The sequence below is a fragment of the Tachypleus tridentatus genome, chromosome 10 (assembly GCF_004210375.1).
Source record: "Tachypleus tridentatus isolate NWPU-2018 chromosome 10, ASM421037v1, whole genome shotgun sequence".
NCBI classification, from domain to species: Eukaryota; Metazoa; Arthropoda; class Merostomata; order Xiphosura; family Limulidae; genus Tachypleus; species Tachypleus tridentatus.
The window spans coordinates 20,452,488-20,478,886 of NC_134834.1; the positions used below are offsets into that span (position 1 = coordinate 20,452,488).

Here is a 26,399-nt window from a genome sequence, read left to right on the forward strand (position 1 = left end):
CCAAGTTCTATGTTTCATTTATTAGCACATATTTTTTATAAAAAAATGTGAACCTGCAAAATTAATCAGTATGAGTAGTTCTTTTGATTGCAAAGGTTTCTTTTTTCTGTAAAATTCACCTTAAAAGTCGAAATGCTATCTTTAGATATCGTGTAAATATATTTTTTTGACAAACATTCCTGTTTATTTGTTTTATTAAAAGGAATATTTCGGTAATTTAGTTTATTTACAATAAAATAATTTTATCTTACTCAAGTTCGTGATAAGTAAACAAAGTTAATTTTTTGACGAGAGCATTAATTTAGGAAGTGTAGATAAATGGTGTTGTTGTTTTGAATTAAGCATAAAGCTACACAATGGGCTATCGGTGCTCTGCCCACTACGGGTATCGAAACTCGAATTTGAGCGTTGTAAGTCCGCAGACATACCGGTGAGCTACTAGGGGGCATATATAAATGTCTCTAAATCAAATTATTTCCACTGATTTACACGATTTCCCAAGAAGAATTTCAAAATATTCAATATTGGATCTGTGGGTTTGTTTTTAACTTTCGAGCTAAGCTATTCGAGGGTTGTCCGTAATTTAGATTGTTTTGTTGTAACTAAACACAAAGCTTCACAAAGGGCTATCTGTGTTCTGCCCACCACGGGTATCGAAAACCGGTTTCTAACGGTGTGAGTCTACAGACGTACCGCTGTGCCACTGGGGTGGAGTGTAATTTAGAAACGACAGACTAGAGGAAAGCAGCCAGTCAACACAACCCACCACAACTCTTGGATTTCTGTTTTAACAATAAAAAGTGAAATTAACCCTCACATTATAACGTTTCCACAACTAAAAGGGTGAGCTTGCTCAGTGATGGAATTCGAATTTGCGATGCTCAGATTCGAAGTGAGAGCCATAACTGATATTTTGTTTCATTTGTTTGTTAATGACTAGATCTTTCTTGCAAATGGTCCGGTTTTTACACAAAAGTGTGCGGCCCAGCATGGCCAGGTGGTTAGGACGCTCGACTCGTTACCTGATAGTCGCGGGTTCGGATCCCCATTGCACCAAACATGCTCGCCCATTCAGCCGTTGGGACGTTATAATGTGACGGTCAATCCCACTATTCGTTGGTAAAAGAGTAGCCCAAGAGTTGGCGGTGGGTGGTGATGACTAGCTGCCTTCCCTCTAGTATTACACTGCTAAATTAGGGACGGCTAGTATAGATAGCCCTCGAGTAGCTTTGTGCGAAATTCAAAAACAAACAAACAAACAATACACTAAAAGTGACACAAAAAAAGAAAACACAAATAAAAGTTCTAATTTATGTCAGTACAATAAACTTAATTTTTTTCAGCTAGAAGGTTGTCATCTTAAAGATCGATTCCACATTGTACAAACAAATTTAATCACACAAAATCCCAAGTGTTTAGTTCGTAGCTCGTTCAATTAGAACGTGAAAAATATATTCATATAATTGTTGTGCAATTGACTTGACTGTTATGTCCCCACCACCAGAGGTTCAGCAGAAAGCGTGGGTATTTATAACACTAAAAATTAGGTTTCGATTATCGCGGTGGGCAAAACACAGATAGTTCACGGTGTATCTTTGCGCTTAACAACAAACCGAGCTACACGGTAATGTTTCTTTAACTAGAATTATTAGTTTCGCAACAAACCTCGTACAGTGGTGAGTTACCACGGCAACGGAGTGTTTATAGATTTGTGACAGAGGGCGTTGAGAGAACTTCGATCAGCGTGGAGCCGATGAAAACTTGTCAATAAGTTATATTGCGTTTGTTTTCCAAACACTAAGAGTAAGGTTTAATTGCGAGGTGTCATCAAGTGAAATATTAATTAGTCCTAAATGAATCAATCAACATGGTAACGTGAACATTACGTGGGCGGAAATTTTGTATATTTTCAACAGCATGGGGAAAACTTCGAGTAAGCTAAACAAAAACGACCTCCGGGAATTAGAATCGTCTACACATTGTAAGTACTCTCTCGGTCTCTCTACCAATCAACTGGTACCTTTGATGGATATTAGGACCACCGGAATTTTTGTGAATTTTAAACTACGTTAATCTTGGTTTGAATTCGATAGTTTATACCTCTGTTGTGTTATATGATTGAAAAATAATAATTTAAGTTAAACAACTATAAGATGTTGTAGTTCTGAAAAATTATAATTTCTGGATATTCAAATCAAAATTAACGATTATGCTCACCCCCTCTGCATTAAAAAAAAACTATTCTAGAAGAGAATTATAAAGTAGTTTAATTTAAAAAGTTTAGACTATAGGTGAAGTAGATTAGGTTCATAATAAATGTTTTTTTCTCTTTCAATAATACGATGTATTATTTCCATGAGCTAACAACTATTTTTTTAGCACTTTATTCTTGACTGGTCCATTATAGATCAATGTTCAAATACATATTCTGCTTCTGATTGCAAGGTTTCATTAACTGCTCACTCTGGAAAAAAAAACAAAACTATTGAACATTTATATAACTCCTTCACACATTATATATTATTAGCTTCACAATTAGGCACAATTTCATAGTTAAAAAAATTAATTTTAAAATTTATTGTTCGAGACAGTAATATTCCTTTTTTGCGTTTAAATTGTTTGTCTTGAAATCGACGTCTCTGTAAGCAGTACAAGTGTTTGTTTGTTGTTATATACGTTTTTTGTTTGTTTATTTTTGAATTTCGCTCAAAGCTACGCAAAGGCTATCTGCGCTAGCCGTCCCTAATTTCGCAGTGTAAGACTAGAGGAAAGGCAGCTTGTCATCACCACCCACCGCCAACTCTTTGGCTACTCTTTTAAAAACGAATAGTAGGATTGACTGTAACATTATCACGCCCCCACGGCTGAAAGGGCGAACATGTTTGGTGTGACGGGGATTCGAACCCGCGACCCCAAGATTAAGAATCATGGCGGGCCTTAAGCAGAAAGTAACCCAATGTGCTAACTGTGCAGTGCCCACGATGGGTATCTAAAGCCGTTTTTTAGAGTCATACACTAATAGACCTACTGGAAGATAGGAATATTTAAGTTAATTAAGTGGTTACCATTTTAAAAATGGAAGACCTAGCTGGTTGATGTGAATGTATTACACAAATTCAGAGTTATTTATCAAAGCATTTTAAATCTGTTCTTTTTTTTTTTTTTGGCGTGGCGAAGATTAAAGGTAATGAACAAATAGCCAGGTGGTTAGGGCGCTCGATTCGTTACCTGAAAGTCGCGGGTTCGAATCCCCATCGCATTAAACATGCTCGCCCTTTCAGCCATTGGAACGTTATAATCTGACGGTCAACCACACTATTCATTGGTAAAAGAGTAACCGAAGAGTTGGCGGTGGATGGTGATAACTAACTGCCTTCCCTGTAAGCCTTACACTGCTGAATTAGGGACGGCTAGCGCAGATAGCCCTCGTGTAGATTTGCGCGAAATTCAAAAACAAACAAACAAACAAACAGCCTGAGATCAAGTGTATAGCTTTTATTTTGTGGAAGTCCCTCGCTCGTATAACGGTATGTCTACGGATTTACAACGCTAAAATAAGGGGTTCGATTCCCCTCGGTGGACTCAGCAGATAGGCGGTTGTGGCTTTGCTATAAAAACACACATACATATTTTGTGAAGCATATTTGGCACTTTGACCAATGCGAATGTTTTAATAATCTGTTGTTTTTTTGTGTTTTTTTCCAGTTAAAGCAAATCAACTTCGGAAATGGTAAGTTGACATCGGACTTTTCTTAAAAGTGATATATTTTAACAACAGTTTGCCGTATACACATTATAGAGCTACGCACATATACTTATTTATTTCACGTTGTTGATGTTGTTATTATAACTGTAATTTCAGGAGATTAATTTTAAGATGACTCAGTTGTTTTGAAATAAAAGTCCATATAACTTGTCAGAAATGTTGTGTGTAAGATTTGGTTTGTAAATTTTTTTAATATTCCAATGACATGCCACACTTTCATACTCCAGGTATAAAGACTTCGTCAAAGATTGCCCAGATGGTCACATGACGAAAGAGGTAAGCTCCTATTGGCTTAACTCATGAAATGATCAAAAAGCTTGGATATTAAAGAAATGTATTGAAACACAAGGCAGAGAATACATAAGTAAAATACATTCGTGTTAAAGAAAAGTTAAGCCTAAACGTGATACAAAATTTCAGACAAAACGATAATACTAAATGTGATTCATGCCTGATGCTTTTACGTTCGCAGATACATTATTCAGTTGTTGAAGGTTCTATCGATTAATGTTCTTCAGTGTTGTTGTTGTGTGTTATAGGCGTGCTTTTGACGTTAAAGAAAAGACAATAATTTTGGTAAACTTACTGTGCAGATATTTCTATACGGGTTTCCTCTTTAAAGCTTACACAGGACATCTTAATTACCATATTAACATAATTTTGTTTGTTTTGAATTTCGCGAAAAGCTACTCGATGGCTATCTGCGCTGGCCGTCCCTAATTTAGCAGTGTAAGACTAGAGGGAAAGCAGCTAGTCATCACCACCCACCGCCAACTCTTGGGCTACTCTTTTACCAACGAATAGTGGGATTGACCGTCACATTATAAAGTCCCAACGGCTGAAAGGGCGAGCATGTTTGGTGCGAGCGGGATTCGAACCCGCGACCCTCGGATTACGAGTCGAACGCCTTAACACGGTTGGCCATGCCGGGCCCTAACGTAATAAGTGGTTTATCTCTTGGCTATTTTTATTAATGTTTTCGTACTGCTGAAAGTTTTTAATGAGAGAGCCGATGAACACGTTTCTCTATAGTTGTACAAATCTGAAAATAGAGAGCACTGATATGAAGTCAGTAGAATATATGACAGGATTTTGAAAGAGAAAAGGTCACCGCGTGCTCTTCTACACGCTTTAGAGAATCTTTTAGAACGTCTATAATCGTCATCAATTACTAGTGAATTCTTTGAGCATGTGGTTTTACGCTGACTCGCCAAGCTTGTGAAGTTACATCTGTGACGTCACCAGAGATTCTCGAGTCCAATCTCGATGTTCTAAAGTCTGTCATTCGGCCTAGGACGATCTTGACGACATTCTCGGTACTCAATTCACCGAAGTCTGTAATTTAAAAAGGGTAATAATTCGAAAGAGCTACAAGAGAATCACGCATGCTTGTTTGATGCTAAGAGGGTAATCGCCAGCTTGGGACCGAACATCGCAAGACTCTGCCTGCGTTATTATATATAAAAAAAACATGACTGTCGCCGTTCTGTGTACCCATTCTGTAAAGCGTCTTTCAGGCCACAAGGAAAGATATTGATCAGGCAAAATGGAGCAGACCGAATGTGGATCTATATACAAATATATCTTCAAACGAGATGGCTTGTTGGGAAAACAAAACTGAAACTATAAAACATGTTTATTTTCCTCGGATTTTTTTTTTTCAATTGTCGTTGAATTTATTCCTTCTGGAGCCGCTTTCACAACGACGGTCATAAAAATATATTAATAATTTATTTCGTAATGCACTGTTGTTTATGTCAACGTCCAGTATCAAAACAGGACGACATGTTAGGCTTCGTGGTTGACGTTAATGGTTGCTGTGAATATGTAATTCATAAAGTCCTCTCTGTATCCTTCATTACCTTATAAATACTTGGACTAACATACAGTCGTTTGTTTTGAACGTATTTTAGCCCTAACTTTTATTTTTCTAATATTGCGAACACAATCTCTCTATCATGCAGGACTTATATTGCTAGAAACCGGGTTTCTATACCAGTGCTGGACAGAGAACGGAGAGAGCTTTCAGTTAATAAAAAACAACCACCACAACATTTTGTTAGCACTTTCGTTCTGTACTTTGGTGGTTTCGATGTTCAGCACACTTATTAGTTAGTTTAAAAATGAATGTGTGGCCTGACTTTCTGAAACTTTTATTTATGTGTAATATTATCAAAACTTTGCTTGGTTTTCTGAGATATGGTTCTTTCACTATTTGCATCAGTCATCTTTCTTAAAGTTACATGACTTTATTGTTACAACTCTTTCATGACTTTATTGTTACAATTCTCTCATGACTTTATTGTTACAACTCTTTCGTGACTTTATTGTTACAACTCTTTCGTGACTTTATTGTTACAACTCTTTCGTGACTTTATTGTTACAACTCTCTCATGACCTTATTGTTACAACTCTTTCATGATTTTATTGTTACAACTCTTTCGTGACTTTATTGTTACAACTCTCTCATGACTTTATTGTTACAACTCTTTTGTGACTTTATTGTTGCAATTCTCTCATAACTTTATTGTTACAACTCTTTCGTGACTTTATTGTTACAACTCTTTCGTGACTTTATTGTTACAATTCTCTCATGACTTTATTGCATTATTTTAGGTTAAATTTAGCTTATTATATTGTTTTTCTCCTATTATATAACATTATTTTATAATAAGTTGATTCAATCAGATTGACTCAATATTTTTGTCATTTACTATTTTAAGATAAACTGATTCAAAATTATTGTACTTCACTATTTTAAGATAAAGTAATTAAATCAGATTGATTTTGTCTTACTCTTTGTCACTGTTTTAAGATAAAATGATTTAATCAGAATGACTCTGTCTTATTGTAAGTCACTGTTTTAAGATGAAGTGATGATTTAATCAGAATGACTCTTTCTTGTTGTAAGTCACTGTTTTAAGCGAAATTGAGCTAATCATATTATCTTCCACATTCTTAAGTGGCACTAGTAATGAAGGATGTTTCTTCTCCCCTGTCTTATTACGTTCCAAATCCAAAATACCTGATAAGAATTTAGATGAGAACGAATCTACAATTGGTTTTAAAATGTCGTTCACCGAGAACTAAACAACGAGATTTCCAAATATAATTCTTTTTTTTTTTCTGTTACTCTTTCAAGGTTGTCAAGTTTGTGATAAGTACCAGTACAATTGCTGTAAATTCGCGGATTTTGTGCTAGTGTAACACGTGTATCGAGACTTGTCAGTTTAATGCGACGTATTACGAACTATAAACACTTGAGTTACGGGACTATTTTTAGCGCCTTGTGGCACCTTCTGCAGCTCTGAAGATCGAGAATCATGCGTAAGATTTATTATTTCCGGCAAATATTATTAATCTCCGTGTTTCCCAACAGCGAGTTAAATCAAGTGCTGATAAAATACGACGCTCGGTAGATTTGCTATCGTTTTATTAAAAATTCGCGTCGCGTTTGCCCTCTACATATAGTCGCTTATATATAAATGTAAGTGTGTATGTACAACATGTATGTATGAATTTGCTTATTCATGCATTTGGTTTAAGAAATTAAATTTCCCAATGACTATATGTATATTGTTTCACAACGCATGTACTTAGCACGTGACCGTCGTGAACACGAGCTTGTATCAGTACCACGAAACACAAGATATCGATTCGTGCGAAACCATAACTGAAATTGACTTGTTTCGAATGCACGGTGTGTGTTTCATGTCTTAATAAAAATAACTTGAATGTTACTTCTAGTTTCTGTTGTACCAAACGTAAGATCTGTGATGATCACATGATCAAAAAAGAATTTCTTTCACTCGTATTTCAGAGAGTTAAGTTTGGTAGGGGCTCAGCGTGGCCAGGTGGTTAGGGTACTTGACACACAATATATGTTTGCTATGAAATAACAGACGGGTCATATCAACCCCAGAACTACCGATGGGTTTTTAAAACACATTTATAAACTATTTATAGCGGTTGTGGGTCCGAAATTGTTGGTTACCAGCTCTTTAATATTGAATGAATAACACAAAAAAACCGTAAATGGATATATTGAACTTCAGACAGTTCTTTGGTCATGTTTTCACACTGAGTCTTACAACAGGTTGAAACATAGGAATGAAATATATGGACTTCAAGTAAAAATACATGTCGGTGACATAAGGAAGTTTTATGACATAAAGAGGTTTTATGATATAAAGAAATTTTATGACATAAGAAAGTTTACGAAAGTAACGATCGTATAACACAACCGTATTTTTTTTCTTATGGCTGAGCCCTAAAGATCAACAATCACTGGCTTTTTTAACTTCTTTCTGGGGCAACTCTTGCCTGTGGTTCACCAATAAACCAAATTCTTGGATCTGAAAGGGCGTGGTTAATGTAGACCGGAGAAATTATAATATTATCTCAACTTTTCCAAAAGTGTTTAACATAATTTATTCCATGATTCTACGACTCATCAGTATATGATACTAGCCCTTACTGGTTGATTGCCAGACCAACTTGACCACTTATAGACCGTTTCTTTCCCTCATTTCTTTAGATCAAAGAGGATTAGATCTCAGCAACTTCTAAACCACACGAACCTAGTCTAGTCTAACCACACGACAACTAGTCTTCTCTGACAACACGACAATCAGTCTAGTCTAACCTCACGACAACTAGTCTAGTCTAACCACACGACAACTAGTCTTCTCTAACCACACGACAATCAGTCTAGTCTAGCCTCACGACAACTAGTCTAGTCTAACCATACGACAACTAGTCTTCTCTAACCATACGACAATCAGTCTAGTATAGCCTCACGACAACTAGTCTAGTCTAACCACACGACAACTAGTCTTCTCTAACCACACGACAATCAGTCTAGTATAGCCTCACGACAACTAGTCTAGTCTAACCACACGACAACTAGTCTTCTCTAACCACACGACAATCAGTCTAGTATAGCCTCACGACAACTAGTCTAGTCTAACCACACAAACAACCAGTCTACTCTAAGTACTGGACACTCAGTACAATCTAACCACACGACTTCTAGTTTAGTCTAATCACACGAACATCCAGTTTACTTTAGCGAGATGACACCCTTTCTACTCTAGCCACACGAAACAAAGTTTACTATAACAACAGGACGTTCAATATAGTTTAATCAGACAACACCCAGCCAAGTTTAACCACATGATACATAGTCCACACGAACGCCCAGTGTATTGTAACCACACAATACCCACTCTAGTCTAAAAACACGCCATTAAGACTAGCTTAACCACATGACAGCGGTAAGTCTTCGGAGTTACAACGCTAAAATCAGGGGTTCGATACCCCTCGGTGGACTGAGCAGACAGCCCGATGTGGCTTTGTTAAAAGAAAACAGAGACACAACTAAAAGCCTGATACTTGTACGTACGCTAAATGAAAAAAAGACTTTTAACAGTTTGCAACAACAGTATTATTCTTTATAAATACTGTTATATTATTAGTAAATAAATTGAACGTTAATGGTTAGCAAGATTAGTATATAAAATTATTTTGAACACGTTTCTTAATAACAAATTTGAAATTTTTTTAAAAAGTAAATTCTAGATTGTGGAAACTACTTCGTGGAGAACTTAGAGGTCGCTAGTTACTCAAGGTTATCCTTCGCTTACACTTACTATAATTTTCTTGGACTTTTCATTTGGCGTACTAGCTAGGACTAACTTTAGGTAGCTGGGGTTTTCTCAGTTATACGTACATTTTTTAAGCAAGCTGGAGGCGGCTGGTAGTTTTACTTTTTAGAATTTCTAGGGCTGTTTAATTTAAAGTTATATCCGACTGCAGAGAGCAAAAGGCAGTGAAAGTTGAGACGTTGTGGGTACAAGCACACGACACCTAATCCTTAACCGAATTTCAACAGCTGCTGGCTAGTTATTGGATCAGCGTCGAGATTTTGTCGGATAGATGGAATATTTTGTCGCTATGAACACAGAGATTATCCGTTGTGACTTAACGTTAACAACTAGTCCTAATAATGAAAAAGTATTTTAAATTTGATTATAGCTCTATTGTAATGTTTTTTCATGCGTGTGTGTGCATGTATGTGTGTGATAAGACTTAAGAAAAAGTTGTGAGCTGAAGGCTAAGCCTAACACGTGTCTTTTTCCTTTCCTTTTTAGATAAGTTAACATTTTATATACACCACGGATTTTTGAAAGGTTTCACATGAACCATGTGTGTGACCGTGCACATAGGTTTTACAATAATGAAAATAATTATGGTATGGGGCTAAGTTGCTAGCGTTCGAAACACTCGTTATAATACGTCACTTCCCTTTGATACCTGGCCAGGTGAGTTAAGGCGTACGACTCACAATCTGAGGGTCGCTGGTTCGAATCTCCGTCGCACCAAACATACTCGCTCTTTCAGCCTGGGTGCGTTATAATGTGACGGTCAATCCCACTATTCGTTGGTAAAAGAGTAGCCCAAGAGTTGGCGGTGGGTGGTGATGACTAGCTGCCTTCCCTCTAGTATTACACTGCTAAATTAGGGACGGCTAGCGCAGATAGCCCTCGTGTAGCTTTGCGCGAAATTTAAAACAAACCCTTTGATAATAATAAAATTTCTTTTACGGAGGTGTTGCAAAAAATGTGTTGTTGAGTACCATATTGTGTTGAGATTTAATAACACATCGAGTATTTGTAAAACCTATGCCTACCCGTGGAATAACCTTCGATGACATAATAATAAATGAATTCCGGGAGAGATAACACTGTTTTTTCTTCGTAATGCTAAACTCTCACATTCTGTTCCAAAAATTCCCATGCCTTGTATTTCTTTTTACGCCTACAGAAAATATCCCTGTTTTATACAAATGAAGTAAAACATTTTAATTTTTCTGTAAAACTTTCCTTCCTTGCCGAGCAGAGGAAAGAGAATATTGTGTTATTCTAAGGTGCTACCGATAAGAAAAGTAACTAAAATAACAGGGGAATAGATAAAAATATAATACAGAATTTAATCCAAATTACATTTATTTCCTTACTGTTTTAGTACTGTTCTTATCGGTAGGATAATCAGTTTCTATTTGCTAGTTTCGAATTTCGCGCAAAGCTACACGAGCGCTATCTGTGCTAGCCATCCCTAATTTAGTAACGTAAGACCAGAGGGATGGCAGATAGTCATCACAATACACCGCCAACTCTTTTAACCAACTAATAGTAGGATTGATCATCACATTATAAAGTACCCAGGGCTGAAAGGGCGAGCACGTGGGGTGCGACGGGGATTCGAACCCGTGACCCTCGGATTAGGGGTTGAGTGCCTTAACCACCTCACCATGCCGGGCCAGGATAATCACAGCGTCTTAGAATAACACAATACACGCATTAAACGACTAGTGGAAAGTGACACAGTAGCAATTATAAAGTTCCAAATGTATAAACCTTACATTTGACTAAATAATATCCTAAACTGGAGAAAGTGTAGGGGGGTGGGGTGAGTTAAGGGTTTGATGAGTTTTACGTTCATAAACAATGCATATTTTCATAGTTTCCTTTTTGTGATTTACGGGAACTTTAAGATACCTTCAATTTATGTTTCTTACATTATTACATTTCATTTGTTTAATAATTTATGCCAATCTTGAAGCCAATTAAAGTTTGAATAACAGTTTGTTTCTTTCAATGTTCTCTTTCCTCATACTTTCAAACTATTATTTTCACTGATTTTTTGTATTAAATATTGGTAACTATTAAATAATGTGTGTTTTTCTTATAGCAAAGCCACATCGGGCTATCTGCTCAGCCCACCGAGGGGAATCGAACCCCTGATTTTAGCGTTGTAAATCCGGAGACATACCGCTTTACTAGCGGGGGGCCTATTAAATAATGAAATGGTATTTTGATCCAAACAAATTTTGTTTGAATATTCTAATAAAATTTCAGACGTGTGATATTCTACAAACTGTATTAGTTTGATTTCATGTCCGATTGCCTACAAATTCCTTAGAAGTTTTAGCGAATATAACTAGAACAGGGCATGACCTAATCATTTACATGTCGGGCCGCTTACTGATGGATCCAAGGTTCGAGTCGCTATATATCACTAAAAATATTACATAAGAGGGTTACAACTGCCCCAATGATCACGTGTTTGTGTTTGGCGAATGCTCATGAGAAGTTGCTCAACCCTCCCCGGCCCCCCGCCATCAATTACAAATAGCTACGTTTGAAGCTTTCGGTCATTGCCCTGTCGGTGTAATGGGAGTACAATTGAATTGACACACTTTCATGAGTTGAAACAAAATTGCAAAGGCGCTTAAAAACACCAAAATTTAAGCATCGAAAATCTAAAACATTCTTACTGGGATCAAAATATTCTTTGGAAACAGCCTTACCTTAATGTTAGCTTACTTAAAATGCACATTTTAAGAGCTGTTATTGTTACGATTATATCATACCCACTTGTAAAGAAATATATATGTAAAAACGGCTCCTTTGGATTGAGAAAATTTTTTTTTTCTTGTGGTCAGCTTCCGGTCAGTTACCTCTTTCTTTCTTTGTGAACCTGACGATGACCGGAGAAGGTCGAAACGTTGTTCACTCCTATACGTAAAAAAAAATTTTCTCAACCCAAACGAGCCGTGTTTACACATATATTTCTCTACAAGTGGGTTTTCTCGATATCACTGATTATGTAGAGGAGTGAACAACGTTTCAACCTTTTTTAATGTTTGCTCCTGTACAAAGAGCTTTATCTACCCATACCAGCCGTTTTTACATATATAATTACAATATTGTACATCTAAATTAAGAATAAAAACTCTATTCTTTTTTAGGAAGTGTTTCAAAAACGAGAGGTTTACTTACTAGTGGGACCCGGCATGGCCAAGTGAGTTAAGACGTACGACTCACAATCTGAGGGTCGCGGGTTCTAATCTCCGTCGCACTAAACATACTCGCTCTTTCAGCCTGGGTGCGTTATAATGTGACGGTCAATCCCACTATTCGTTGGTAAAAGAGTAGCCCAAGAGTTGGCGGTGGGTGGTGATGACTAGCTGCCTTCCCTCTAGTCTTACACTGCTAAATTAGGGACGGCTAGCACAGATAGCCCTCGAGTAGCTTTGTGCGAAATTAAAAGAAACACGAGAGGTTTACTAGTGGATAACGTTTCGCAAAGAGTGCCACAGTGTAAATAAAGAAATATACTACATGTGCGTTTAGAGTAAGAAACGGCCCATTTGAACATACAGTGCGCAACAATTCTCTGTTTGTCTGTTGACTTTAACGCGTGAATTATTAATTTTTACTTGGGTTTTCGAAGATTTATTTATTGGTAGATAATTCGAGGAGAACAAACGTTAAGCTAGTCGTATTTTATCATCAAAATCGGAACCTTGTTTTCATAGAAAACCTCTTGTTTCTGTGAAGTTTCAAGATATTCTTTAGGTTTAAGCCCTGTTAGCTGTAGATGGGTTTATTTTGTGTCTAAGTAACTCATGTGTAATTTCTTTCATCGCTTCCTTTAGAGGTAAATGATGCAACAATTACCTCTATTTCACTCCTTAAGTTCGTAAGTTCATTATATTATTTTCAAAGTTTGATTTGTGTGTTTTATGTTTCGCTCAAAGCTACACGAAAGCTATTTGCGCTAGATGTCCCTAATTTAGAAGTGAAGACGGGAAGAAAGGCAGCTAGTCAGCACCACTCTCCGCCAACTCTTGGGATGCTCTTTTTGCAACGAATAGTGGAACTGAACGATACATTTATAACGTCCCTACGGCTGAAAGGGCAAGCATGTTCAGTGATGGGGATTCAAACCCACGACCCATAAATTGTGAATCGAACGACCTAACTTAATCACTCGGCCATGCCAAACCTATGTTTTCAAAAAGGAAAATACAATTATTAATTAATACTTGGTCTTTGTGATAAACTACATATAAAAACCTGTAGTAATAACTAGTGAGATGCAATGTACAAAATCGATTTTTGTTCAAGATTTCTTGTAAAAATCATTTCTTTATGAAGTATTTGAAAATCTCTTGATGAAAACACTTTATTTTCAGATTTTTGAGAAAATTTATGGTCAGTTTTTTCCCACTGGAAATCCGTCCCGTTTTGTTGACTATATTTTTAATGTGTTGGATGTCAACAAGGTAAGTTATCAAACTAGAAAAAAAAGAAAATAATATACATATATATATATACACAACTAGTCTTCTATTTTAATGATTTTTTTGTGGAATTTTGTGGTGTCAGTATCTTGCAAGTTTTTATATTTCTAGAAATATTATTTTGTGTTATTCAATGCAGGGGCTGTCAAACTTACTCAACAGAATGCCCCCCAGAAACACTTATTCACTGAGGTCCCGAAACTCACTGAAAGACACTGAATACAGTGACAGTAATGAATTTTTGCTACGCCCCCGAAAACTTTTGTGTTCGCTCTCTCCTCATTTGAAAACCCCTGTAATAATTGTTAGAAACATCGACAGAGGAAAGAAAAGTGTTACCTCTTTTATATTTGTCACTAATTGCCCCGTAATACGTGAAAGATTTGTGTATATCCAACATCTAACTTATAAATGCATGTATGATATATGTTTTTTTTTTCTTCTCTCACTGCACAGTTATATCTTTATTTGAATATATTATGTATACTGATATTATAACATTTAAAATATTTGGAATAATTACTGAGTATTTACGTGTTGTAAGTCTTACCCCTCAAAAAACTAGTGCTCCAGAAAGGAGCACAGATTAAAATAGTAATTCCTGTTGAGTTAACCATAAACATTTCATTATGTTTAGCGCCATCTAGAAGTTGAAATTGAAAACTGTGATATTTAGCATTATCTGTTGGTGTCCTATGTTAGTAAATTCTTTATGATTTGGTGTTATCCAGGATGGAGTGGTGACGTTTAAAGAATTCATCACTGCCTTATCAGTTACAACCCACGGTTCCATTGACGAGAAACTGAGTTGTAAGTAAGATAATTCGAAAATTATTCACATATATTTATTCCATATTCGTCAAAATAGGCTTAGCTGTGTCGGGTGAAAATGTATATAAGTATGGGCTGTTAACGTTCCCAGCTAATATTGTTGACCAAATATCGAATAATTCGCCGCCTTCATATCAGTTGATGAGAAATTAAACCGGTGCATAATAATTCGAAAAATTACTATTAGCAAGACCCTTATTTGTCAAAATAGGCTTCTCTACGTCAGTGCAAATTCTCTATAATTATGAGCTGTTAAAGTTTTTGGTTAATATCCTTTATCGAATGTTTCAGGTGAGTAAGATTTGGTTTCAAAACGTATCTAATTTATGTTTGTCATTAATAGGGGCTTTCAGGCTTTATGATATAGACAGTGATGGGTACGTCTGCCGCAGTGAGATGCTCGACATTGTTACCGCCATCTATCGGCTACACGGCAAATTTGATCGCTCACTGGGAGAGAACGATGAACCAGAATGGCGAGTGAACCAACTTTTTGACAAATTAGACAAGGTAGTTTTAAAACTCTAAACGCATCATAAATTTATTTATGTAACAAAAATAAAATAATGTGTGTTTTAAATTAATTAATTATTATACGGGTTGCAGGTTTAATGTTTTTAATAAGATGTAACTTCATTAAAACTTCTATATAATATAGTTTTTCAAAACTATGTTTCAAAATTAACTAAAATGAATTAACTTATTTATCAATTTCTTCTTGATGTTTTCTTGTATGTGTGTGTGTGTTTGTGGATTTGAATTTTAATTTACATAACAATATTTACGTACAAGTAACTTTATGGAATAATTCTGAACATTTACAGTTTTATAGGGTGGTTGCTTATCATGATTGAAATTCTTAACCTGAGGCGTAGTGTACATATTTGTTTTCTTCCTTAGGACAAAGACGGAAAAATTACTTGCGAAGAGTTTTGCAAAGGTTTTAAGAACGATCCTGCAATCGTAAGGGCGCTAAAACCACAGGATACAAGTGAAAGTGTTTCGTAACGACCGGCTACGTCACGTCTTAACCTTTTTTCAGAGCAGAGTTGTGGTTTGGTTTGTTTTTAATTTCGCGCAAAGCTACACGAGGGCTATCTGTGCTAGTCGTCCCTAATTCAGCAGTGTAAGACTAGAGGGAAGACAGCTAGTCATTACCACTTACAGCCAACTCTTGGGCTACTCTTTTACCAACGAATAGTGGGATTGACCGTCACATTATACGCCCCCACGGCTGAAAAGGCGAACATATTTGGTGCGAAAGGGATGCGAACCCGCGACCCTCGGATTACGAGTCGAACGCTTTAACCCACCTGGTCATGCCGGCCCTTCAGAGTTGTGTAATGGTTTCAAAAACTACCAGGTGATTCTGAAAGCTTTCGTTCCAGATATTTAAGAAACAAACAAACAAACAAAAACAACAACACGTGATTAATCATTCTTGTCACGTGACACTTCAGCCAACTCACGACTCGGATAGTTTCGATTATCAAAATTCTAGCATCAGTTAATTCATAACAGCCTGAGAATGGTTAATATTTACTTTTATTGAATTGGTTTGAGATAGTCAACATTTATGACATCGAATTTATAAATTGTATACTTTTTCTTCCCCCTCCGAGCTATACATTAGAAATCATTCAAACATTTTCACTGTGTTGGTTTATGTTGGTCACTTTTAACTTGGATAACAACAATGTGTTTGTTTATAAAGGTAAAAAATAAAAGAAAAATGTACGAAACATGAGATCATAGATGCTTAGGTTAATATTTGGAATAACTTTGTTTTCCAGTAACAACGTGTTTACTTCACTATCTCTAAAACTGTTGTTAATTTTACGACGCAAAATGTAGATGAACTGGTTCGTATTAATCTTATTTCGAAATTTTAACAGTTGTTAGTAAAAATAACAAAATAGAAGTACTGTACTTGCTCCAAACTGTCTTCTATGGGCACTTAAAACTAGGTTTATGCAGTATAGTAGTTAGAAGCTGTGTTATATAACACGAATCAGGCTGCTTGTATCTTACTGCTAAGAATTTTGCTTTGATTAGCATAACTTCAGAGGATGAAGAGAAACACAAGTTTCGGAGCTCCATGGAGGTGTTTCTGAACTTTCTGGGGGTGTTTCTGAGCTCCCTAGAGGTGTTTCTGAGGCACCCAATTTTTTTTGTAGGCTTGAAAAGTATTAAACCTAAATTCCTACTACAAATTTTGATTTAATTCTATCTTTAGGAAAGTATGCCTGTTTTTACGTTTTTTCCTTGGCACAGTAAGTACAGTTAAAGCAAGCATTAGACCATTAATTCATGGGCTTTTGACTGGACTGCCATCAAATGGGTCACCCAGGAAATGATGACACACACACACGAAAAAATAACAACATGTATGTAACTTAGGCTATAACATAAAGCCCTTTACCTGTTGTTAATTACCTAAACAACTGTACCGCGACAATTAATTATTTGTAGCCATCTAGCGGACTAGGTAGAAATTTATTTGTGAATTTTCATTTTTTTCGAGAAAACGCGTGATTTCAGTGAGAAACAAAAAAGAGCAGTTGATCAAATTCATAAGTAACGCACTTAATATTATTGATATTACGACCTGGTATCGCAAGTGGGCAAACAGGTAAGCCACCTACAAAAACATATGACGTGGGTCAGCACCTTGATCGTGTGAGATTGCAACGTTTCGGGGACCGTGTGTGAATATGTGCGTGTCGTTATGTAATTAATATGCAGTTTCATTAAACCCATGTTTGGTACAACCTGGTGGTGAATGTATTCGACTCGCGATATGTGGGTCGAGGGTTCGAATCCCTTTAACCGATCATGGTTGCCATTTCAGCTGTGGGGACGTTAAAAAGCGATGGCAAATCCCACCTTTCGTTGGTAAAGAGTGGCCCAAGAGTTGGCAGTGAGTGGTATTGACCAGCTGCTTTCCCTCTGGTCTCTTACTTTTAAGTTCAGGACGACCAGTGCATGTAACCTTAAAGTGGTTTCGTGTGAAACTCAATGGACAGAAACATTGTATGTTTCGTTCCCGGAGTGAGTGTTGCCATCATGCCTTACACAGGCAGATTTTTTTTATGGACTTTTTAGTTAAAAATTTCAAAATGAATTTACCACTCTTCGCTGGTGTATATGAAGGTTTTAGTTTTAAGATATCAAAAGTAGCTCTTAAACTACTAAAAGCAGACAGTCTAGGTTTTCACGATCCGCCGTTTGCTTGTTAAGAGATGCCTCTTTTACATATGATAGATTTCTCTCTCATCACGCCTTCCTTTTGTCATAATTTTCTGTATGTCAGCGCCTTGTTACGTAGACTGCACTGACATTGGTTTAGCTATTCATCAATTCTACTGAGTGTGGTGGAGTACTGTTGATGCTTACATTCGTGCATCATAGTATTTGATAGCATACTATGTAGTGTCTTGTCATGAGTAGCTCCACGGAAAAGATTTTACCTTCATTTTCGTGTTTGAGCTCAAAAAATTAACTTGACCTGCTCATAACTTGGCGAGTTCTTCGTTACTATACTTTATTAACCTATAAACCAGTTCCTACGTGAAACGATTTAAATTTTTTTTTTTCGAATGAGAAACAGCTTCTTCATGTTACAAACCAGCCAATCATCGTTTAACGTTTGTTACAAGCCAGCCAATCATCGTTTAACGTTTGTTACAAGCCAGCCAATCGTCGCTTAACATTTGTTACAAACCAGCCAATCGTCGCTTAACATTTGGATCGTGAAGCATAGCTGTCAAAAATTCTCAAAATGCATTTTATGGTACATGGGCCATCAGCTGCCTTGACCTTTGACCTACAAAGACTCCCAAAGCATTTATTTACTTTGCTTACCGCGAATTGTCTAAGACAGTTCCATGTGTTTGATTCTGATAGTGTCTCTCTGAGGGTACAAAGGTATTGGAAATATTATTACTTCTGTGTACACACACATTACGATACCTGTTTACATACTGAGACCTTTTTCTTTGTCTTTTGTTTTTGCTAAAAGATTTCAGATTTCATAAAATTCTACTTACTCTTAAAAATGGAACAAACGTTTTTGAACAAGAGCTGAACCACCCGATTCCGATTCTGACGTTGTCCACTGTTGATGTGACATGTGTAATCAGATCTCTGTTTCCACATGTTTACCATGTTCATTACCAAGCACTCTGTTTCCACATGTTTACCATGCTCACTACCAAGCTCTCTGTTTCCACATGTTTTCTATGCTCATTACCAAGCTCTCTGTTGCTTCTACGTGTTTACCATGCTCACTACCAAGCTCTCTGTTTCCACATGTTTTCTATGCTCATTACCAAGCTCTCTGTTGTTTCTACGTGTTTACCATGCTCATTACCAAGCTCTCTGTTGCTTCTACGTGTTCTCCATGCTCACTACCAAGCTCTCTGTTTCCACATGTTTTCCATGCTCACTACCAAGCTCTCTGTTGTTTCTACGTGTTTACCATGCTCACTACCAAGCTCTCTGTTTCCACATGTTTTCTATGCTCATTACCAAGCTCTCTGTTGTTTCTACGTGTTTACCATGCTCACTACCAAGCTCTCTGTTTCCACATGTTTTCTATGCTCATTACCAAGCTCTCTGTTGTTTCTACGTGTTTACCATGCTCATTACAAAGCTCTCTGTTGCTTCTACGTGTTCTCCATGCTCATTACAAAGCTCTCTGTTGCTTCTACGTGTTTTCTATGCTCATTACCAAGCTCTCTGTGTTTTACATGTTTTCTATGCTCATTACCAAGCTCTCTGTTGTTTCTACGTGTTTACCATGCTCATTACAAAGCTCTCTGTTGCTTCTACGTGTTCTCCATGCTCATTACCAAGCTCTCTGTTGCTTCTACGTGTTTTCTATGCTCATTACCAAGCTCTCTGTTTCCACATGTTTTCTATGCTCATTACCAAGCTCTCTGTTGTTTCTACGTGTTTACCATGCTCATTACAAAGCTCTCTGTTGCTTCTACGTGTTCTCCATGCTCATTACCAAGCTCTCTGTTGCTTCTACGTGTTTTCTATGCTCATTACCAAGCTCTCTGTTGCTTCTACGTGTTTACCATGCTCACTACCAAGCTCTCTGTTTCTACGTGTTCTCCATGCTCACTAGCAATCTCTCTGTTGTTTCTACGTGTTCTCCATCCTCATTACCAAGCTCTCTGCTAACCACTGCCATATTTGGATTGCTAGGTTGAGTAAGACAGTACAGACGATACCAGTAGCTACATAACACTGCTCCAGTTTCACGTGTCTTATTTTTACGAGTAGCTTAATGGATATAAATTTGGCACCCTGTAAATTCCATAGTCCTAAGGGTACTATCGACTTTTCTAACTACGCCTGCTTACGTCAACGAAATACTAACACGAAACGTTTATAATTTTATTTCGTTTGTTTGTGCTACGAAATAGACTACCTGTTCTCTGCCATACCGCGGATATCGAAACTCCATTTCTTGCCTTATAATTCTGCAACAAACAACTGTGACATTAGGGAGTGTTCACGATATCTTAAAAAAAACAGTCCACGTTTCATTGTAGTACACTTTATATGATTATTTGTTCTTCAAGTGTAGACGTTTAACTTACGTTAAATATTGTTTTCTTTCGTTTTTGATTGCATTTTTTTATATCTTTAAATCTTCAAGAAAACAGTGGAAGTAAAAAAGTATTTGAGAGAATATATACGTCTGTATTTCAAGTTGTTACATAATGTGATTCACACACATATTAGGTATAAAATATTCATGATTCAGAACTAAATATTTCTTATTTATAGGAAATTCGAGCGTTAGCTTTATTATGATACGAGAATAAATGTTATTATATAGTGGTTCTTTATGGGCATCGGACGTCTGTTTGATAAGTCAAACTGATGAATATACTGTTTTTTGTTATTATTATTGTTAGGTGAATATTTAACTAGCTAAACTAAATACCTGTTGTTGATTTGTAAGGTTTAGTTATTCTATATGAAGGAAATTATAGATTTGTTTTGTTTGTTAGCTTATGGAGAGATTTTGAATAACATTATTCTTTGGTAGTATGTAAGTTTTATGTGTCACCACTTCCACTCAGAGAGGAAACAAAATCAACTGCTTTTTTAGCATATAAGGAAGTTTTGAACCTGTGATGTAAACAGTAATTTATAATTATTTTATAATTATATGTTTTTTTATAATTTTTAATTGGATAAAAATCAAATTTACACGTCGTTTTCTCTCCAACCTCAGAGCAACATCTTGAACAACGTTCCTTGACACAGTGTATGTTGTATGTGTCACAGTGTCTGCTGATAAAGGAAATGCATCCAGCCTTTATTTTTTATCTTACCTTAAGGCAAAACGTTTAACATCAGTATTTGTCAGCGTGTGTGTTTTATGTGTCGTAGCTTGCTAAAAAGTATCCAGTTGCTTCATTAATCGTTTATAATTATCTATTCATTTTTTCTAGAGTTGAAAAATAGATAAAATAACTTTAAAAGATTTAACACCAATATTATTTTAAACTCGTATTGTTAACCTGACGGTCTGACCAACCACAGCACACATAGCCATTCGACGCTAGTCGAGAAGCATTGAAGTCTGTAGTTTTAAAATAAAATATAACTGTTATTATAACTGTTCAATAATTGCATAAATTTCGAATTTAAAGTAAACCTAACTTTCTTTAGAGGAACTGAAAGTTACGCTTTTGAAAATGTTTTTCTTTTATCATTTATTCCATAAAGAAGGTTTAAGACACATAGTTAGGAGTAAGTTAGAAAATGATGTAATTTGTAACTTTTCCGAAAAGTATCTTTCATGTTTGCAAAACAACTCAATAAAAAATTCAAATTTTGTTTTCAATTTAAATGTGTTTTTATTTCATTTAAGCTAAATACTGACTGCTGGTTCTGAATATATCTTTTTAAAGAAAATAATTAACATTTAATCCAGGTAATCTCAATTAAACATACCATTACACAAAACTAGTGTTAAAGATGATTCGAACAATTTAAGTATTTCTTTATTTACTGTATACAAAAGTTCATGTTGTTCAGGAACTTACCACGAGACTTACGACAAGGCCTAAAACAAGTGTTGTCTTTAATTAAAGTATATATTAAAGTTCTCTTATCTAAAACTAACTTGTCTTTGGTCTTACTTTACTATAATTTATAGCATTTTTATATATTTACTGTTCACAAACTGTCACTTTTATAACGATGTTAATTTCCTTACTTTTTAACATTTCCGTCCTTATCATCCTTTACAAGAATGTCGACCTTTGTTTATCTTCCATCCCTTTTTCTTCATCCTTCACAAGTGTGTCGACCTTTGTTTATCTTCCATCCCTTTTGCTTCATCCTTCACAAGTGTGTCGACCTTTGTTTATCTTCCATCCCTTTTTCTTCATCCTTCACAAGTGTGTCGACCTTTGTTTATCTTCCATCCCTTTTGCTTCATCCTTCACAAGTGTGTCGACCTTTGTTTATCTTACATCCCTTTTTCTTCATCCTTCACAAGTGTGTCGACCTTTGTTTATCTTCCATCCTTTTTCTTCATCCTTCACAGGTGTGTGTCGACCTTTGTTTATCTTCCATCCTTTTGTTTCATCCTTCACAAGTGTGTCGACCTTTGTTTATCTTCCATCCCTTTTTTTTCATCCTTCACAAGTGTGTCGACCTTTGTTTATCTTCCATCCTTTTTGCTTCATCCTTCACAGGTGTGTCGACTTTGTTTATCTTCCATCCCTTTTGCTTCATCCTTCACAAGTGTGTCGACCTTTGTTTATCTTACATCCCTTTTTCTTCATCCTTCACAAGTGTGTCAACCTTTGTTTATCTTCCATCCCTTTTGCTTCATCCTTCACAAGTGTGGCGACCTTTGTTTATCTTCCATCCCTTTTGCTTCATCCTTCACAAGTGTGTCGACCTTTGTTTATCTTCCATCCCTTTTGCTTCATCCTTCACAAGTGTGTCGACCTTTGTTTATCTTACATCCCTTTTCTTCATCCTTCACAGGTGTTAACCTTTGTTTATCTTCCATCCTTTTTGTTTCATCCTTCACAAGTGTGGCGACCTTTGTTTATCTTCCATCCTTTTGCTTCATCCTTCACAAGTGTGTCGACCTTTGTTTATCTTCTCCATCCTTTTTTTCTTCATCCTTCACAGTGTGTCGACCTTTGTTTATCTTCCAACCCTTTTTCTTTATCCTTCACAAGTGTGGCGACCTTTGTTTATCTTCCAACCCTTTTTCTTCATCCTTCACAAGTGTGTCGACCTTTGTTTATCTTCCAACCCTTTTTCTTTATCCTTCACAAGTGTGGCGACCTTTGTTTATCTTCCAACCCTTTTTTCTTCATCCTTCACAGTGTGTGTCGACCTTTGTTTATCTTCCATCCTTTTTTCTTCATCCTTCACAAGTGGTCGACCTTTGTTTATTTCCAATCCTTTTTTCTTCATCCTTCACAAGTGTGTCGACCTTTGTTTATCTTCCATCCTTTTTGCTTATCCTTCACAAGTGTGTCGACCTTTGTTTATCTTCCAACCCTTTTTCTTCATTCTTCACAAGGTGTGTCGACCTTTGTTTATCTTCCATCCCTTTTGCTTCATCCTTCACAAGTGTGTCGACCTTTGTTTATCTTCCAATCCTTTTTCTTCATTCTTCACAAGTGTGTCAACCTTTGTTTATCTTCCAATCCTTTTTCTTCATCCTTCACAGGTGTGTCGACCTTTGTTTATCTTCCAATCCTTTTTCTTCATCCTTCACAGGTGTGTCGACCTTTGTTTATCTTCCAATCCTTTTTCTTCATTCTTCACAAGTGTGTCGACCTTTGTTTATCTTACATCCCTTTTTCTTCATCCTTCACAGGTGTGTCGACCTTTGTTTATCTTCCAATCCTTTTTCTTCATTCTTCACAAGTGTGTCGACCTTTGTTTATCTTCCAATCCTTTTTCTTCATTCTTCACAAGTGTGTCGACCTTTGTTTATCTTCCATCCCTTTTTCTTCATTCTTCACAAGTGTGTCGACCTTTGTTTATCTTCCATCCCTTTTTCTTCATTCTTCACAAGTGTGTCGACCTTTGTTTATCTTCCATCCCTTTTGCTTCATCCTTCACAGGTGTGGCGACCTTTGTTTATCTTACATCCTTTTTTCATCCTTCACAAGTGTGTTAACCTTTGTTTATCTTTCCATCCTTTTTTTTCATCCTTCACAAGTGTGGCGACCTTTGTTTATCTTCCATCCTTTTTTTCATCCTTCACAAGTGTGTCGACCTTTGTTTATCTTCCATCCTTTTGCTTCATCCTTCACAAGTGTGTCGACCTTTGTTTATCTTACATCCCTTTTTTTTTCATCCTTCACAAGTGTGTCAACCTTTGTTTATCTTCCATCCCTTTTGCTTCATCCTTCACAAGTGTGGCGACCTTTGTTTATCTTCCATCCCTTTTGCTTCATCCTTCACAAGTGTGTCGACCTTTGTTTATCTTCCATCCCTTTTTCTTCATCCTTCACAAGTGTGTCGACCTTTGTTTATCTTCCAACCCTTTTTCTTTATCCTTCACAAGTGTGGACCTTTGTTTATCTTCCAACCCTTTTTTTCTTCATCCTTCACAAGTGTGTCGACCTTTGTTTATCTTCCAACCCTTTTCTTTATCCTTCACAAGTGTGGCGACCTTTGTTTATCTTCCAACCCTTTTTCTTCATCCTTCACAAGTGTGTCGACCTTTGTTTATCTTCCATCCCTTTTTCTTCATCCTTCACAAGTGTGTCGACCTTTGTTTATCTTCCAACCCTTTTTCTTTATCCTTCACAAGTGTGGCGACCTTTGTTTATCTTCCAACCCTTTTTCTTCATCCTTCACAAGTGTGTCGACCTTTGTTTATCTTCCAACCCTTTTTCTTTATCCTTCACAAGTGTGGCGACCTTTGTTTATCTTCCATCCTTTTTCTTCATCATCTTCACAAGTGTGTCGACCTTTGTTTATCTTCAATCCTTTTCTTCATCCTTCACAGGTGTGTCGACCTTTGTTTATCTTCCCATCCTTTTCTTCATTCTTCACAAGTGTGTCGACCTTTGTTTATCTTACATCCCTTTTTCTTCATCCTTCACAGGTGTGTCGACCTTTGTTTATCTTCCAATCCTTTTTCTTCATCCTTCACAGGTGTGTCGACCTTTGTTTATCTTCCAATCCTTTTTCTTCATTCTTCACAAGTGTGTCGACCTTTGTTTATCTTCCAATCCTTTTTCTTCATTCTTCACAAGTGTGTCGACCTTTGTTTATCTTCCATCCCTTTTTCTTCATCCTTCACAAGTGTGTCGACCTTTGTTTATCTTCCAATCCTTTTTCTTCATTCTTCACAAGTGTGTCGACCTTTGTTTATCTTCCATCCTTTTTTCTTCATCCTTCACAGGTGTCGACCTTTGTTTATCTTCAATCCTTTTTCTTCATTCTTCATAAGTGTGTCGACCTTTGTTTATCTTCCATCCTTTTTTTCTTCATTCTTCTAGAGTGTGTTAACCTTTGTTTATCTTCCAACCCTTTTTTTCTTCATTCTTCACAAGGTGTGTTAACCTTTGTTTATCTTCCATCCCTTTTTTCATTCTTCACAGGTGTAACCTTTGTTTATCTTCCATCCCTTTTTCTTCATTCTTCACAAGTGTGTCAACCTTTGTTTATCTTCCATCCCTTTTTCTTCATCCTTCACAAGTGTGGCGACCTTTGTTTATCTTCCATCCCTTTTTCTTCATCCTTCACAAGTGTGTCGACCTTTGTTTATCTTCCATCCCTTTTTCTTCATTCTTCACAGGTGTGTCAACCTTTGTTTATCTTCCATCCCTTTTTCTTCATCCTTCACAAGTGTGTCGACCTTTGTTTATCTTCCAACCCTTTCTCTTCATCCTTCACAAGTGTGTCGACCTTTGTTTATCTTACATCCCTTTCTCTTCATCCTTCACAAGTGTGTCGACCTTTGTTTATCTTAATATAGTTCTCATCTTTCACTTTAAAAATTATTTTCTTTTCCTTATTTTTCCCTGAATATTTTGACGTTAGAACTTTACTCATAAAATCTTATCACCTTGTCTGTCTTAAATCAACATATTTATCTCAGCAAAATATCACCAGTTTTATCGTCCAATTGTCGAGAACTTATTGTCTTTCCCTTATTTTTTCATAGTTTATTATCTTTATCCTGCTCATCTTATCTTCCTTGTCTTACCTTTTCATAGTTTATTATCTTTATCCTGCTCATCTTATCGTCCTTGTCTTACCTTTTCATAGTTTATTATCTTTATCCTGCTCATCATATCGTCCTTGTCTTACCTTTTCATAGTTTATTATCATTATCCTGCTCATTTTATCGTCCTTGTCTTACCTTTTCATAGTTTATTATCTTTATCCTGCTCATCTTATCGTCCTTGTCTTACCTTTTCATAGTTTATTATCATTATCCTGCTCATCTTATCGTCCTTGTCTTACCTTTTCATAGTTTATTATCTTTATCCTGCTCATCTTATCGTCCTTGTCTTACCTTTTCATAGTTTATTATCATTATCCTGCTTTATCTTATCGTCCTGTTTTACCTTTTCATAGTTTATTATCTTTATCCTGCTCATCTTATCGTCCTTGTCTTACATTTTCATA

General features: G+C 36.4%; 1 protein-coding gene across 1 annotated transcript; it reads left to right on the forward strand.

Annotated features, from left to right (window-relative positions):
* Nucleotides 1-1,676: 1,676 nt before the first annotated feature.
* Nucleotides 1,677-21,618, forward strand: LOC143228846 (uncharacterized). Its single transcript, XM_076460237.1, has 7 exons — nt 1,677-1,981; nt 3,706-3,730; nt 3,994-4,042; nt 13,809-13,898; nt 14,648-14,726; nt 15,091-15,257; nt 15,648-21,618. The coding sequence occupies exons 1-7, from the start codon at nt 1,918-1,920 to the stop codon at nt 15,753-15,755; spliced, it is 582 nt and encodes a 193-aa protein (XP_076316352.1). The 5' UTR covers nt 1,677-1,917; the 3' UTR covers nt 15,756-21,618.
* Nucleotides 21,619-26,399: the final 4,781 nt, after the last annotated feature.